The sequence below is a fragment of the Rana temporaria genome, chromosome 3 (genome assembly GCF_905171775.1).
Source record: "Rana temporaria chromosome 3, aRanTem1.1, whole genome shotgun sequence".
Classification (NCBI taxonomy): Eukaryota; Metazoa; Chordata; class Amphibia; order Anura; family Ranidae; genus Rana; species Rana temporaria.
In genome coordinates this window covers 166,578,624-166,592,946 of record NC_053491.1, presented here as the reverse complement: position 1 = coordinate 166,592,946, position 14,323 = coordinate 166,578,624, and the positions used below count along the sequence as shown (strand labels likewise).

Below are 14,323 nucleotides of genomic sequence, written 5' to 3'. Positions count from 1 at the left end.
ATCACACGTTTGATGTCGGACAGTTTTAAAGCATGCTATAAAACATTTGTTGTCGGAAAATCTGACAACAGTTATCCGATGGAGCATACACGGTCAGATTTTCATGTGTACGGGCCTTAACAGTTAAATTAAAAGTGATGTTATAAACAAAATTTGGCTTTTGACCTGCCCCACCCTCACATTGAAAAAATAAGGAACATCACAGATCACACTTGTCGTGTCTTTAGAAACCTGGGGGTAGATTCAGATAGATTAGCGGATCTTTAGATCCGCGTAATCTATCTGATTTACGATCCACCGGCGCAATTTTGAGAGGCTAGTGCAGTATTCACAAAGCACTTACCTCGAAACTTGCACCGGCGGATCGTAAATCCCCCGGCAGAAGTCAAATTTCGCGGCTAGGGGGAGTGTAGTATTTAAATCAGGCGCGTCCCCGCGCCGATTTAAATGCGCATGCGCCGCTGGCTAAATTTCCCAGCGTGCATTTCTCCCAATGACGTCGCTAGGACGTCATTGGTTTCGTCGTCAACGTAAATTACGTCCATCCGTATTCGCGACCGACTTACGCAAACGACGTAAAAATTCAAAACTCGGCGCGGGAACGACGGCCATACTTAACATTAGCTACCCCTCATATAGCAGGGGTAACTATCCGCCGGAAAAAGCCGAACGCAAACGACGTAATAAAAAAGCGACGGGCGGGCGTTCGTTTCTGAATCGGCGTATCTCCTCATTTGCATATTCGTCGCGAGTAAAACACGAAACGCCACCTAGCGGCCAGCGGAAGATTGCAGCCTAAGATCCGACGGTGTAAGTCACTTAAACCTGTCGGATCTAAGGGAGATCTATGCGTAACTGATTCTTATGAATCAGTCGCATAGATCCGACCGTCGGATCTCAGAGATACGACGGCGGATCATGAGATACGCCGTCGTATCTCTTTGTGAATCTACCCCACAGAGTTCTGTGTTTTTATTTTCTTTTGCTGAGCCAGTGGAGTGCAGTACTGTGCCTGTGCCAGCAAGCCGCATAGAATTCGGAAGGCTGTATGTACAATAGCTCAGGGACTACATTAGTTCTTGGCACCAGATATTATCGAAGCCACTTAGAACAAATGTACAGTAAAAAGCTATTGTGTTTTCATAAAATAACAAACCTGACTAATATTTGTATAACTTTTATATTACACTCAATAAAAATGATTGAAACAGAACAAATGTATCAAAAAAAGATCATTATATAAACATGTAAAAAAAATTTAAAATTAAAATGGACAAAAGGCTATTGTTTCCATTTAAATATCTATATGTTAAAGAGTATTTCCACTTTTGCAGCCAGATTGTGATAACACCTACTTTATATTTTTTTACATGTCTCCATTAACATAGTATAACAAAAATAAATAAATTGCTGGTTACCTTTTACAATGATTTTACTTGTTTAAAAATCCTTACATGCTCTCTCTGCTTTGTGCTGTTTAGGAGGGGGCTCTGGAGTAATGTTTACTATAAGTATCCCTGTCTGTACTGCGTTTGCAGTTCTTTATAATCCGCTGTAAACTCGATTTGAACACTGGCCCAGATTCAAGAAGCACTTGCGCCCGCGCAACCATAGGTTGCGCGGCGCAAGTGCTTACTTGCTCCGGTGTAACGAGTGCTCCTGATTCAGGAACCTCGTTACACCGAATGCAGCCTAGGATGTGACAAACATAAGCCTCCTTATGCCTTCACATCCCAGGCTGCATTCTTGCGTTGGCCGCTAGGGGGCGCGGCCTTTGTGATCGGCGTGTAGTATGCAAATTGCATACTACCACCGATTCACAAAAGTTGCGCGGGCCCTTCTCACGCAAGGTACGGAGTTTCCGTATGGCGCCTTTAGCATAAGGTTGCTCCTGCTATAGCAGGCGCAGCCAATGCTAAAGTATAGCTGCGCCTCCCGCTCGCGACGTTCAAATTTAACGTCGTTTACGTAAGTGAACCGTGAATGGCGCTGGACGCCATTCACGTTCACTTACAAGCAAATGACGTCCTTGCGACGTCATTTGCCGCAATGCACGTCGGGAAAGTTTCCCGACGGAGCATGCGCAGTTCGCTCGGCGCGGGAGCGCGCCTAATTTAAATGATTCCCGCCCCCGACGGGATCATTTACATTAGGCAGCCTTGCGCCCGGCTGCTTAGCATATTGCCCGCGCAATTTACGGAGCAACTTCTCCGTGAATCGCGGGCAAAGCGCAATATTTGCGTGGGCGCAGAGAAAAAAAATTGCTCTTTGCCCACGCAAATATTGCGCGATTCTACTTGAATCTGGGCCACTGTCTGTACTACCAAAGGGTTAAACATTTAGAAGTTAACATCTTATGGTGTATGTTAATAATGTATAGCTATAGTCTCTGTGTGGGGACAGAGCTACTTCTTATGCCTCGTACACACGATCGGTTTTCCCGGCGGTCAAAAGTCCGCCGGGAAAACCGAGGGGAAAACCAAGAAACCGAGAACCTGCTTGGTTGCTTTTCCCCGTGTACACATGGCCAGTTCTGCCGACAGGAAAACTGCCATGACAGCTTTGGTCGGGAAAACCGGCCGTGTGTATGCTCCACTGCAGTGGTTCAAATAGGAAAACTGCCGAGCAAAAAAATGCCGAGAATCGCGGCAGGAATTGTTTTTATTTTTATTTTTATATATGCTGTATGAGTGGGAACATATAACAAACATATATTGGGGTTTTCTAAAATCTGATTACAAAAGTGGAATTATGCTACCAGTAAAAGCCAGGGATATACCTACAATGGCAATATACTTACAATGGTAACAAATGAAAACATTAACCCTTTCTTTAACCTGCCTGGCGGTATTCCCGAGTCTGACTCGGGGTTAGATTTTCATGCTGCGAGCGGTAACCCCGAGTCAGACTCGGGCTCGCCTCGCTGGATCCACAGGGAGTGTTTACTTACCTTGTCCCTGGATCCAGCGATGCCACCGCGCTGTGTGAGTGAGCGGGACCTCGCTCGATTCACACAGCGTCCTCCTGTGCCGCCGATCTCCGTTCCCTGCAACGTTACGACGCACAGGAGCGGAGAACGGCGCCAAATTCAAAAACGTAAACAAACACATTACATACAGTATACTGTAATCTTATAGATTACAGTACTGTATGTAAAAAACACACACCCCGTTGCCCCTAGTGGTCTGCCCAGTGTCCTACATGTTCTTTTATATAATAAAAACTTTTCTTTCTGCCTGCAAATTGTAGATTGTCCATAGCAACCAAAAGTGTCCCTTTATGTCAAAAATAGTTTTAGAGCAGCTAAAAAACAGCGATAATAAATTATAATCACTTGCAGAATTGTGCGATAGCGATTTGTGGGGAAATTTGTCATAAAAAAAAAAAATGACAGCAACAATTCTGCAACTGAGCAAATTTCAGTGATTTTGATTTGATTACATTATTGAATAATTTTTATTATAATTATATTATTATTTGTTATAATTATTTATAATTATTTATTATATTATAATTTATCATTTTGTTTTTAAAAAAATGTCATACCCGGGATGCCTACTAGACTCTTGTTTGGACAGATTTAAGTGAGTTATTCCTAAGAATTACAGGCCTACAGTATAAAACACCAAATTTCCTTGCAAATAATGGTACCGCTTTCAGCACCTTTTTTCTGAAAGAATCATACCGCCAGGGAGGTTAATAATATCACTATTTTTATGTTTATTGGGCCGAACTTTTGTACAAGGAAGTGCATTGGTGTTATTTAACCAAGGCCATTTTTTTGGCTTAGGTACTACCAGAAAACCCATCTTGCTTTCCTCCCTTGCTTAATGTCTGTGATATCAAGGTTGGTGACAGATCATTGACAGAAGGAAAAAAAAGGACTGTTTCTAGTTATCACCATTATGCAAAGTATAAATACTGCAGACAGTTTTCAAAGCATAGACACCGACATCATCACATCATCTGCATTTGCATTGATGGAGAGTGAGTGACAGGGAGAAGCAGTGGAGGCTTTGTATAGATGTCAGCACAATTAAATGGGCAGCTGGCACATAAAGCACATTCATTTATTATTATTGCCAATGACATGGTTGCATTAAAGCGGGAGAATTCAACCCAATCCTAAAAATGTAATTCTTGTTCTGCTGAACTACACAACATGCTTTACATACGATACCAGACGGTGGTAAAGGTCTCATACTGTGCAATCAGCTGCTTCTATATAGCCTTTGTTCCAGTTCAAGAAGGCTTTGTAAATCATCTAAACCTCCTAATATTTTATATAAATATGAGGATGTCGAGATATAAGCCATTAGATCTAACAAAGACTGGGGTAAAAAATGTTTTATGGTTTAACAGACCATATTCCACCCAACTCCTGATTTTTAGCGTAGAGTAGTTGAGCCAATGTTTCTTGATAGTTGACATCTACCCTGATAGTTTTACGCATTTGTATTATACATATGTTTTGCATTAGTTCATGCAGTTTTTTTCATATTGTACAATTTGATTGTAGGGAGATTATATTGACTCTGAAGCTGTTAGAGGTGAAGTACTGAAGGTTGGTAATAAAAGCTGTGAAATTATCCAGTCCAAATCGGATTTTGTCTCTTGCGCCATTTCCAGTGATCTGATCAAATCCAACAGTGAGTTAAAAATAGAGGTAAGATCCGCATGCAATACAGTTTGCTGCATCACCTGTTACTCTACAAAGAGTTTTTATTATTTGCGAAGCCTCTGTTCTCTGTGTACATTTATTTATACCTCTCTTCTCAAGGTCAGAGTATGCCTTTGTCATATTTGTAATTATTTTGTCGAGCAGTCGTTTTGTTACAGTTGATTGCATTTTCAAAATGTATTTGAAAAGAAATCATGAATAATTAAGCTGTTCACCTGCTGTGAATTACAAACTTCTGTCATCTCCTAGCAGTGTACAGCTCCCTTATAATTAACTGAAGAAGCTGTACAAGACAGGTGCAGCTCAGACAGAATATCCCCTACCAGGCATGCAGATAGTTTCAATATGTTCTAATTGCATATAGCCTATTGTGATACATCAGACCAGGTAGATTTCAGTGACAAATAACGGCCAAACGGCTAGGAAATGTTTTACTTTTTTTTTTTTTTCTCTGTTAAAATATTGATTTTTCATGTTAAAATCTGATAGTCAGCACCTAAATTTGAAATGCATCTTCCAATTACTAATTTTGTGTATGCATCATTACCTTAGCTGTGAAATATTTTACTTCTGTGTGAGAGCTTCTTATTTGAGTGACAGCCTGTTGCAGAAGAACTACTACTGAAGTCAGTAAAAAAAAAAAAAATGAATTTGCATGCTCTATTCCGTGTTGTAAAAACAAAAGCAAGAAACAATAGGGGAGATTTACTAAAACTGGAGTATGCAAAATCTGGTGCAGTTCTGCACAGAAATCAATCAGCTTCCAGATTTTATTATCAAAGCTTAAAGGTGTTGTAAAGGTAAAAAAATCCCCTAAATAGCTTCCTTTACCTTAGTGCAGTCCTCCTTCACTTACCTCATCCTTCCATTTTGCTTTTAAATGTCCTTATTTCTTCTGAGAACTCCTCACTTCCTGTTTGTCTGTCTGTAACTCCACACAGTAATGTAAGGCTTTCTCCCTGGTGTGAAGCCTCGTACACACGGCCGAGGAACTCGACAAGCCAATTTTCTCCATTCCCGTCAAGGAAATAGAGAACATGCTCTCTTTTTGGCTCGTCGATTTTCTCGACAGTTTCCTCGACGAAAATGTACACACGACCGGTTTCCTCGGCAAAAAAATATGTCCCAGCAAGTTTCTTGCTGGTTTTTGCCGAGAAACTCGGTTGTGTGTACGAGGCCTGAGAAGTGTGGGAAGAAGCTGGATATATCCACTTTTCATCCAGGCTTTTCACCCAGTGTAGAGAAACAGGGGGAGATAAGGCTTGCTTTTTAAGAACCCCCAGTATTTCCTCACATATACTCACATGACAAAATAGAAAGGAAACAATATGCTCAACATAGTGTAAAATTGCATACATTTATTATTAAAAGTCCAAAATTTGCACTCACGTGTAAGCAAGATAAAACCACGCATCCAATATTGCAATGTAAACCAATCAGACCCTTCCGGGCGTGATGACATCATGGAGCTACGTCAAAAAGACTAAGGGCTCTTTCACATGGGTGGCCCGTTCAGGTCCACCAGACAGTTTTTTAGGCGGACCAGAACAGGCGCTCCGTGCTCCTCTATGGAGCCGCGGATGTCAACGGTGACATGCCCGCTGACATCCGACCCGCTCCGATCCGCCAAAGTGTGACGGAGGAAAAACCTATTTTTCCATCCGTCTGGCGGATCGGATCGGGTGAACGCGGACAGACAGTCCGTGTTCATCCGATCCCCCCATAGGGGAGAGCGGAGAAAAGACAGGGCGGTCTCTGCTCGTCACTACATGCTCTCTTGTTTTAAAAAATTTAAGGTAGATGTCAAAAGAAATTATATTAAAAACCACCTTCACATAATGTAAATAGTATGAACTCATCTGTAGAATCAGACAATCGTGGACTTTGTGTTAGACTGGAAAATATAGAATAATACGTAGAGTAAAAGGAGATTTGTGTAGATCATTTATAAAAATGGGTAACAATTGTGCTTGATACAGCCTTTCATCAGTCAATACAATGAACAAGTTGATTGTATGAAAGTCACCTGCTTATACAGTATTTCCTTCACATACAGTGAAAATAAATATCTGTCTGTTTATTTTCAAGCTGATGCAAGAAGTTTCATCCATTGTCATTGGCAAAGTAATGTTTCAGCAAAATCAAAACTACACTGGAATATTTTGTGGAGTTGTGTCCTGTGTGATCCTGCTTTTTGTCATACTTGGAATTTTTTTTTGTGTGAAAAAAAGAAGACAGCTGAAAGGTAAACTTGTAAACTACAGTGTATGTGTGTATGTATATATATATATATATATATATATATATATATATATATATATATATATATATATATATATATATATATATATAAAATGAAGGGAAAAATCAATATGGATTCTGGGTATTCTGCTAACATTCCAATGACAATTCTTTCAGATAAAGGTGGCGAACGTGTCTTGTTTGATGGCAGAGTACATACCCCTCACTTGGACAGACTAGTGAGCGCAAGGAGTGTTAGTCCTACCACCGAAATGGTATCTAGTGAATCTGTGGACTATCGGGCTACATTTCCAGAAGGTGTGAGACTTTGTCATTTATTTTATAACGTGGTTGTTATAATGGTTTACATAAAAATAAATAAAACAAATCCTCATTCCTGAAAATCGTGTTAGGCCTCGTACACACGACCAGTTTCCTCTGCAGAATCCAGCAAGAAACTTGGTGGGAGAGCTTTTTTGCCGAAGGAAACTGGTCGTGTGTACATTTTTCATCGAGGAAACTGTCGAGGAATTCGACGAGCCAAAAAGAGAGCAAGTTCTCTTTTTCCTCGACGGGAGTCTCAAATTGGCTCGTCGAGTTCCTCATCGGGCTGGTTTCCGACGATAAACTCGAGCGTGTGTATGCTAAGAAACCCGCGCTTGCTCAGATTAAAGTATCAGACGGGAGTAAAAGTAGCATTTGTAATGGAGATAACACATTTTTAAAGCTGTAACAGACTGAAAAGTGCACATCGTCTCTTACCAAACTTTTATTTAACACGCAAACACATAAGATTAGCAAAAGCAGCCCCAAGAGTTGTGCAAGTGGAATCGAACTTCCCCTGCCGTTGTATGTGTTGTACATCACTGCGTTTGAGAACGAGGAGATTTTGTCTGTTACGCGTGTACGCAAAGCAAGCTTGTCGAGTTCCTCGACAAGCCTAACAAGGAACTCGACGAGGAAAATGATGTGTTTCGCCCGACGAGTAACTCGGTCGTGTGTACGAGGCCTTAAATTTACAGAGGTTCATGAGAAACATGTTTGTTATTGTTTTTTGTAAAATTCAGCAGCCACAAATCCTGTAGCTTCTGTATTTTAGAAATCAGGTACTTACCAGTGCCTGGGGTCCAGCTCTGTCCTTCCACTGTGGGGCCCCAGTGCAGCCACCTTTGATATGAGTCTTATTATAATTGTGACAGCGAGCGGGGGGAGAAGTTTCCCTGCTTGCTGTCAAAACGTGGGGATTGGGGGGGGGGGGGTGGAGGCCAGTGCATCTATAACATGTTATACCCTAAATATGGGTGTAAAAATTTAACATGTTGCAAAAGATGAAATTATATTTTAAAATGCAACCATTCAATAAATTCAGAAATAAACTCTGTATAATTTTTTTTTTTTTTGCTTTATCTTTTCTTCTCTGCCTCCAGTACATTTATTCACCTGCCCTTTCTATATGTAATAAGAATACTACATTTTCAGTTAGTAGTCTGCTTATTTTTCTTCTTTTTTTTTTTTAAAGTAAACCACATACAGGTTTTCCACTAATAATTTTCTCTGTGGCTTTGTGTGATTGCTCAGCCATTCTTCATTACTGTTAAATGTAGCTAAGTGTATTTAAAATATGGAGAACAGAGTCAGTAAAGACTGTAAAAAAAACTGTTTATCAATACAGAATAAAATCATTTATAAATATATGATCAGAGAAGAATAGATAACCCCCCTGCCTACCTACAGACAAATTGTGATTCTTTGTTCCTCCTGATAGAAGGTGAGGGAAATCTCTACAATGGGGACACAGACAGAGATTAAAAACTGTTGCAGATGAGGCCTTGTACACACGACTGTTTTCCTTGACAGAATCCATCAAGAAACTTGGTGGGAGAGCTTTTTTGCCGAGAGGAAAACGGTCGTGTATACGTTTTTCATCGAGGAAACTGTCGAGGAACTCGACGAGGAAAAAAGAGAACAAGTTCTCTTTTTCCTCGACGGGAGTCTCAATTTCCTTGTCGTGTTCCTCGTCGGGCTGGTTTTCGACGAGAAACACGTTTGTGTGTATGCTAAGAAACCCGTGCATGCTCAGAATAAAGTATGAGACGGGAGCGCACCTTTGGTAAAAGTAGCGTTTGTAATGGAGATAGCACATTCGTCACGCTGTAACAGTCTGAAAAGTGCAAATCGTCTCTTACCAAACTTTTACTTAATACGCAGTAACATGAGATTAGCAAAAGCAGCCCTAAGGGTTGTGCCAGTGGAATCGAACTTCCCCTGCCGTTGTATGTGTTGTACGTCACCGGGTTTGAGAACGAGGAGATGTGGTCTTTACCGTGTGTACGCAAAGCAAGCTTGTAGAGTTTCTCGACAAGCCTAACAAGGAACTCGTCGAGGAAAACGATGTGTCGTTTTTTCCGACGAGTTCCTCGGTCGTGTGTACGAGGCCAGAGGCCTCGTACACACGGCCAATGAACTCGACGTGCCAAACACATCGAGTTCCTCGGCCAGTTCAGCCCTGAAGCCGCCGAGGAGCTCGGCGGGACGAGAGCTCCCATAGAACAACGAGGAAATAGAGAACATGTTCTCTATTTCCTCGTCGAGCTCCTCGTCGGCTTCCTCGGCCGAAAGTGTACACACGACCAGTTTCCTCGGCAGAATTCAGCCAGAAACTCGGTCGGAAGCTGAATTCTGCCGAGGAAACTGGTCGTGTGTACGGGGCCTTAGTCTTAAAAATCTGTTAGGTCAAAAAGTTCAAGTTGTTTATAGATCTAATTTTAAGTGCATTCACAGGTATTATTCAGATCTAGTTTAAATTTACTTTTACAGCAGAAATGACTGATTGTCTTTGAAGCTAGTGACTTAGCTGTGAATCATCATTGTGGTCCTACTATTGAGCAGTTTCTAATTTCATGATTCATATTTGCACAATATTATGTGCAGTATAGGAGATAACAGCACTCGTTCCACTTGTCAGAATTCCATGAGCTTTGATATTAGTCAGCCACTTGTAACAAGTGAACTCTTGTTGCTGCTGCAGGATTCATATAAAAGTTTCCCCAGGTTTCATATTGCTGAGAATAAGGTGGAACAGTAAATGAGATAATTTAGGATTCTCCGAATAACACTCCTCAGAATTTTTTTTGTTTAAAGTGATATAATGCCACAAAGCAATAGCCGCCTGCCATTTCTTAGGCTCATGTATAAACAATATATACTTTATACAAAAACCTTTGTAGAAATGTCTGCTGTGTTAAATACACTCTACAAATGAACTACGGTACAGTATATAGTATGAACAAACTGTTACAGGGATGCCCTCAATTTACAAAATTGAAGCTATCAAAGTTGTTCTATAGTAAAGGCATACGATCCACGTCTTCTGGGGTTCCTTGGCGGTTGTCTCTGGTCTTCCCCGCAAGAACTCCACACATTCATGCAAACTCCCTCTCATTGTGTGGAGTCCTTGCAGGCACGCTCCCGTGATACAGCGAGGGGCCATAGCCGCTCACTGTATCACTCGGCCCCGCCCCTCGGCACGCCGCATCATTTGATGTGATTGACAGCAGCGCCAGCCAATGGCTGCGCTGCTTTCAATCCATCTGCTCTAGCCAATCAACGGCCAGGCTGAGCGGCGAAGAGGATATCGGGGTAGAGCGTGGGACTTTCGAGGGTCAGGTAAGTATAACGGAGGGCCGGGGGGTGGTGTAGTCGGAAGTTTTTTCACCTTAATGCATAGAATGCATTAAGGTGAAAAAACGTTTTCCTTTACAACCCCTTTAATTGAACAAGCTGGTGGTATTTATATGCAGAAGTGAACCTGATTTTGCACTCTCCAGCTTTAGTAAATAAACCCCATTGTGTACTTAAATGTGGGGTATGCCTGTATCTGCAAAAAAATAAAAAGTTCTGCTTGTGTGTGGATTTCCATATTCACATTGTGGCTCTGTACTAATTATTTTACCAATGGGACCATGATATTAGGCAGAGAGGACCGTAATGGTGTAAAAATATTTTAAAAATGTTTTGAGTTTGACCAGAATCCAGAAGATCACATCATTTCAAGAAGGATATCTCACTGCTACTGAATATCAACCCAGTCTGTGTGACAACCAGAAATGAGGGGAGTTCTTTTGGCTACTTTCACACCGAGGCATTGGGGGCATCTGCTCCTAACTGCTCCTAACTGCTGCTAAAAGCTGGCATTAATATGCTATAATGAGCATTTTTCAGGCAGCATTTTTCTGGCTTTCTTGTAGTATACATGAAGCCTAATATATTTTTTATTTAAACAAAATAATGTGCCTTTTAGTATCACTTTAAGTTCCCAGGTCTACATACATTTGTCTGTTGGGTTTCTTGTTTATTTTATACCATGGAGAATGCAACAGGAGGAGCAAGGGACACCCAAAATTCTCCCAATAGACGGGAACAGAGTAAGGAATTGTATCTAAGAGACCTTGCTGTGAAGGTATCCAAGACATATAGGAAGCCAGGAAGCCAGGAACTCATACAGCCCACAAATACAAATACTGCAGCTGCTGATTTTAAAATATGGACACACTTACCTGTCCAGCGTGCCCGCGATGTCGGCAGCCGAACGAGAGCATAGGGGTGGGTCTACCGCACGATAGCATTCCCGGAAGTAGGTACAAATACCTGTCTTAGGCAGGTATCTGCACCCCCCCCCCCCCCCTGAAAGGTGCCTAATGTGACACCGGAGGGGGGGTTCCGAAAAGCGGAAGTTCCATTTTTGCAGGGATGGGCGGACCTCCGCTTTAAAGGTTCCTACACATAAATGAGGACAAAGTTGCCTGTAACTCATAACTGACTACATTCATACTATAATATATGCATTAATGCACCTGTACTTTAACACATTTTTTGTTGTGTTTTAGACAAGCAGTCAACCCAATATCAGTGCTGCAAATACCTGTACACAATTCCCTGCACTGAAATACATATACCATATTATTTACGATAATTATATTTTGTTTTATTTCAACTCTTTATTAGGTTTGTACCATACAACATTTGTTTTATACATAACAGCAACTCTTATCATATGTATATACATCATTTATATACATATTTATATACTTCATTCCTAATATACCATATGTAAAATTATATATTATAAAAACTAAAATGTTATTTTCTTATTAATGAAACTGAGTCTGATGTTAAGAAGAAGTGGTGACTTGTAAGAACATGTAGAATTTAGATTTTTTATAAGCAAGGGAAATGAACAAGCTTTAGGGTTTTGCTTGTAACGGATACTTTAATCCTACGAGTTAAGTGGAAGCCAATAGAGAATTGCTCAGCCCTACATTCAGTGCTGTATATAACACCCCTCAAGATTAGCTCATAAGATTGTTTAGTCCTGTTCCCTCTGCTGATCAGATAACAAGGAGTTTGTGTATGAAATAAGTCTTTTTCCTTTTCTATCTGCTTCTCTGCATGCCTGATAAGAGGAAGACTTTTAAGAAAACTCCCATTTCTGACTGCAGGATATGAATCACCTGCTGGCATTTCCTTGGTTTCATGCACACCGAACCTTGATTTTCTAAGGCAAACACACAATATAAGATATAACCTCATTTTTGTTTATTTTTATTTATTCCGTTTTTTGTTTTGTTTTTTTAACTGTTTAATGCCCTGCTTTGACACCCTTTAGTTTACGGATTTAATCAAACATACATACAGATAAATATCCAGAGTGAAAAAGAATGCATACAGCCAGTAGCCAATGCTTGCTTGTTTACCTTGGCAGATAGAAACAGGTTGATTGCCAGATGCCATGAGCAATGCATACTCCTTTCCTCAAGTTTGCATTAATCTAGTTCTCATTGAGCAACAATGTACATGTCTTAATTTATATACTTTCGTATTTCGGCATAAAATATTATAATATGTTTCAGCAAGAAACTTTGATATTGCAGCATACATTGTTATTATATCTTTAAGTAATGTTTACTTCTGATCTAAACCAACTCTTAGCACATACACTCAAAGGCCACTATATTAGGTACACCTTGCTAGTACTAGGTTGGACCCACTTTTGTCTTCAGAACTGGCTTAATTCTTCATGGCATAGATTCAGCAAGGTGTTGGAAACATTCCTCAGAGATTTTGGTTCATACAGACATGATAGCATCACAGAGTTGCTGCAGATTGTTCGGCTGCACATCCATGGATGCGAATCTCCCGTTTCACCACATTCAAACGGTGCTCTATTGGATTGAGATCTGGTGACTGTGGAGGCCATTGGAGTACAGTGAACTAGTTGTCATGTTCAAGAAACAAGTTTGAGATGTCTTGAGCTTTGTGGTGCATTATCCTGCTGGAAGTCCCCATCAGAAGATGGGTACACTGTAGTCATAAAGGGATGGGCATGGTCAGCAACAATACTCAAGTAGGCCGTGGCATTTAAACAATGCTCAATTGGTACTAAGTGGTCCAAAGTGTGCCAAAAAATATCCCCCACACCATTATATCACCAGCCTGAACCGTTGATACTAGGCAGAATGGATCCATGCTTTCATGTTGTTTATGCCAAATTCGGAATCTACCATCCGAATGTCATAGCTAAAATCAAGACTCGTCAGACCAACGTTTTTCCAAGCTTCTAGTGTTCAATTTTGGTATCCCCATTGATAACGTCTATTTGATGACGAAACGCGTCTGGGACTGGGCACACTGACGTCACGCGTTTGTTATGTTTGGAGGAAGGGCTCCTATAGTGCCGGCCGGCAACATACACATGCTTTTAAATACGATACTTGCTGTAAGTACGTTTTCATCCTTTTTTAAATAAATTTTATACAGAATTACACTATTGGTCCGTTTTCTTTTACTTTCACGGATCGAGGACCTGTCCATCTGTGAGGAAGTGATCGTATCCTGGTTATCCGATTGTGGAACCCCTTTGGCTTGCAGTCCCTGGATGGATTTATGTATAGGCTCATTAACCCCTTGGTTGTGGTTAGCGGCTGTCCATTAGGTGGTGGTCTCCTCACAAGAAGCCTTTGCACGGTGGTGTTCGTTTAAACTTGTTTTGGGGTCCGCTGTGATCCCTCATCACTGTTTTGGGACTATATATTAATATTATTAAATTTACCCCCATTCAAGGTTCTATTTGGGGTTCAGAGACTATATTTGAGCACCTGCACTCCTTGTTGCTTAATTTATTTGGCACAGTTTATCTTTATACTATGTTACCTATGTTTATTACATTTTATTGCTGCCTTGATCTTTATTGATGTTATTTTTTATATATAATTTTTGTTAGCGCAGTCTTCCCCCTTACATATACTTCAATTTTGGTATGCCTGTGCAAATTGTAAACTTAGTTTCCTGTTCTTAGCTGACAGAAGTAGAACCCGGAGTGGTGTTCTGCTTCTGTAGTCCATC

The 14,323-nt window shown here is 40.8% G+C and overlaps 1 protein-coding gene across 1 annotated transcript in view; it reads left to right on the top strand.

Annotated features, from left to right (window-relative positions):
• Positions 1–14,323, top strand: part of MET (MET proto-oncogene, receptor tyrosine kinase) — a 194,349-nt gene that overhangs the window by 152,907 nt on the left and 27,119 nt on the right. Inside the window, exons 12-14 of the mRNA XM_040343773.1 lie at positions 4,520–4,666; positions 6,770–6,926; positions 7,100–7,240. Of these exons, the coding sequence (XP_040199707.1) occupies positions 4,520–4,666; positions 6,770–6,926; positions 7,100–7,240 (445 nt within the window). The remainder of the gene's footprint in view (positions 1–4,519; positions 4,667–6,769; positions 6,927–7,099; positions 7,241–14,323) is intronic.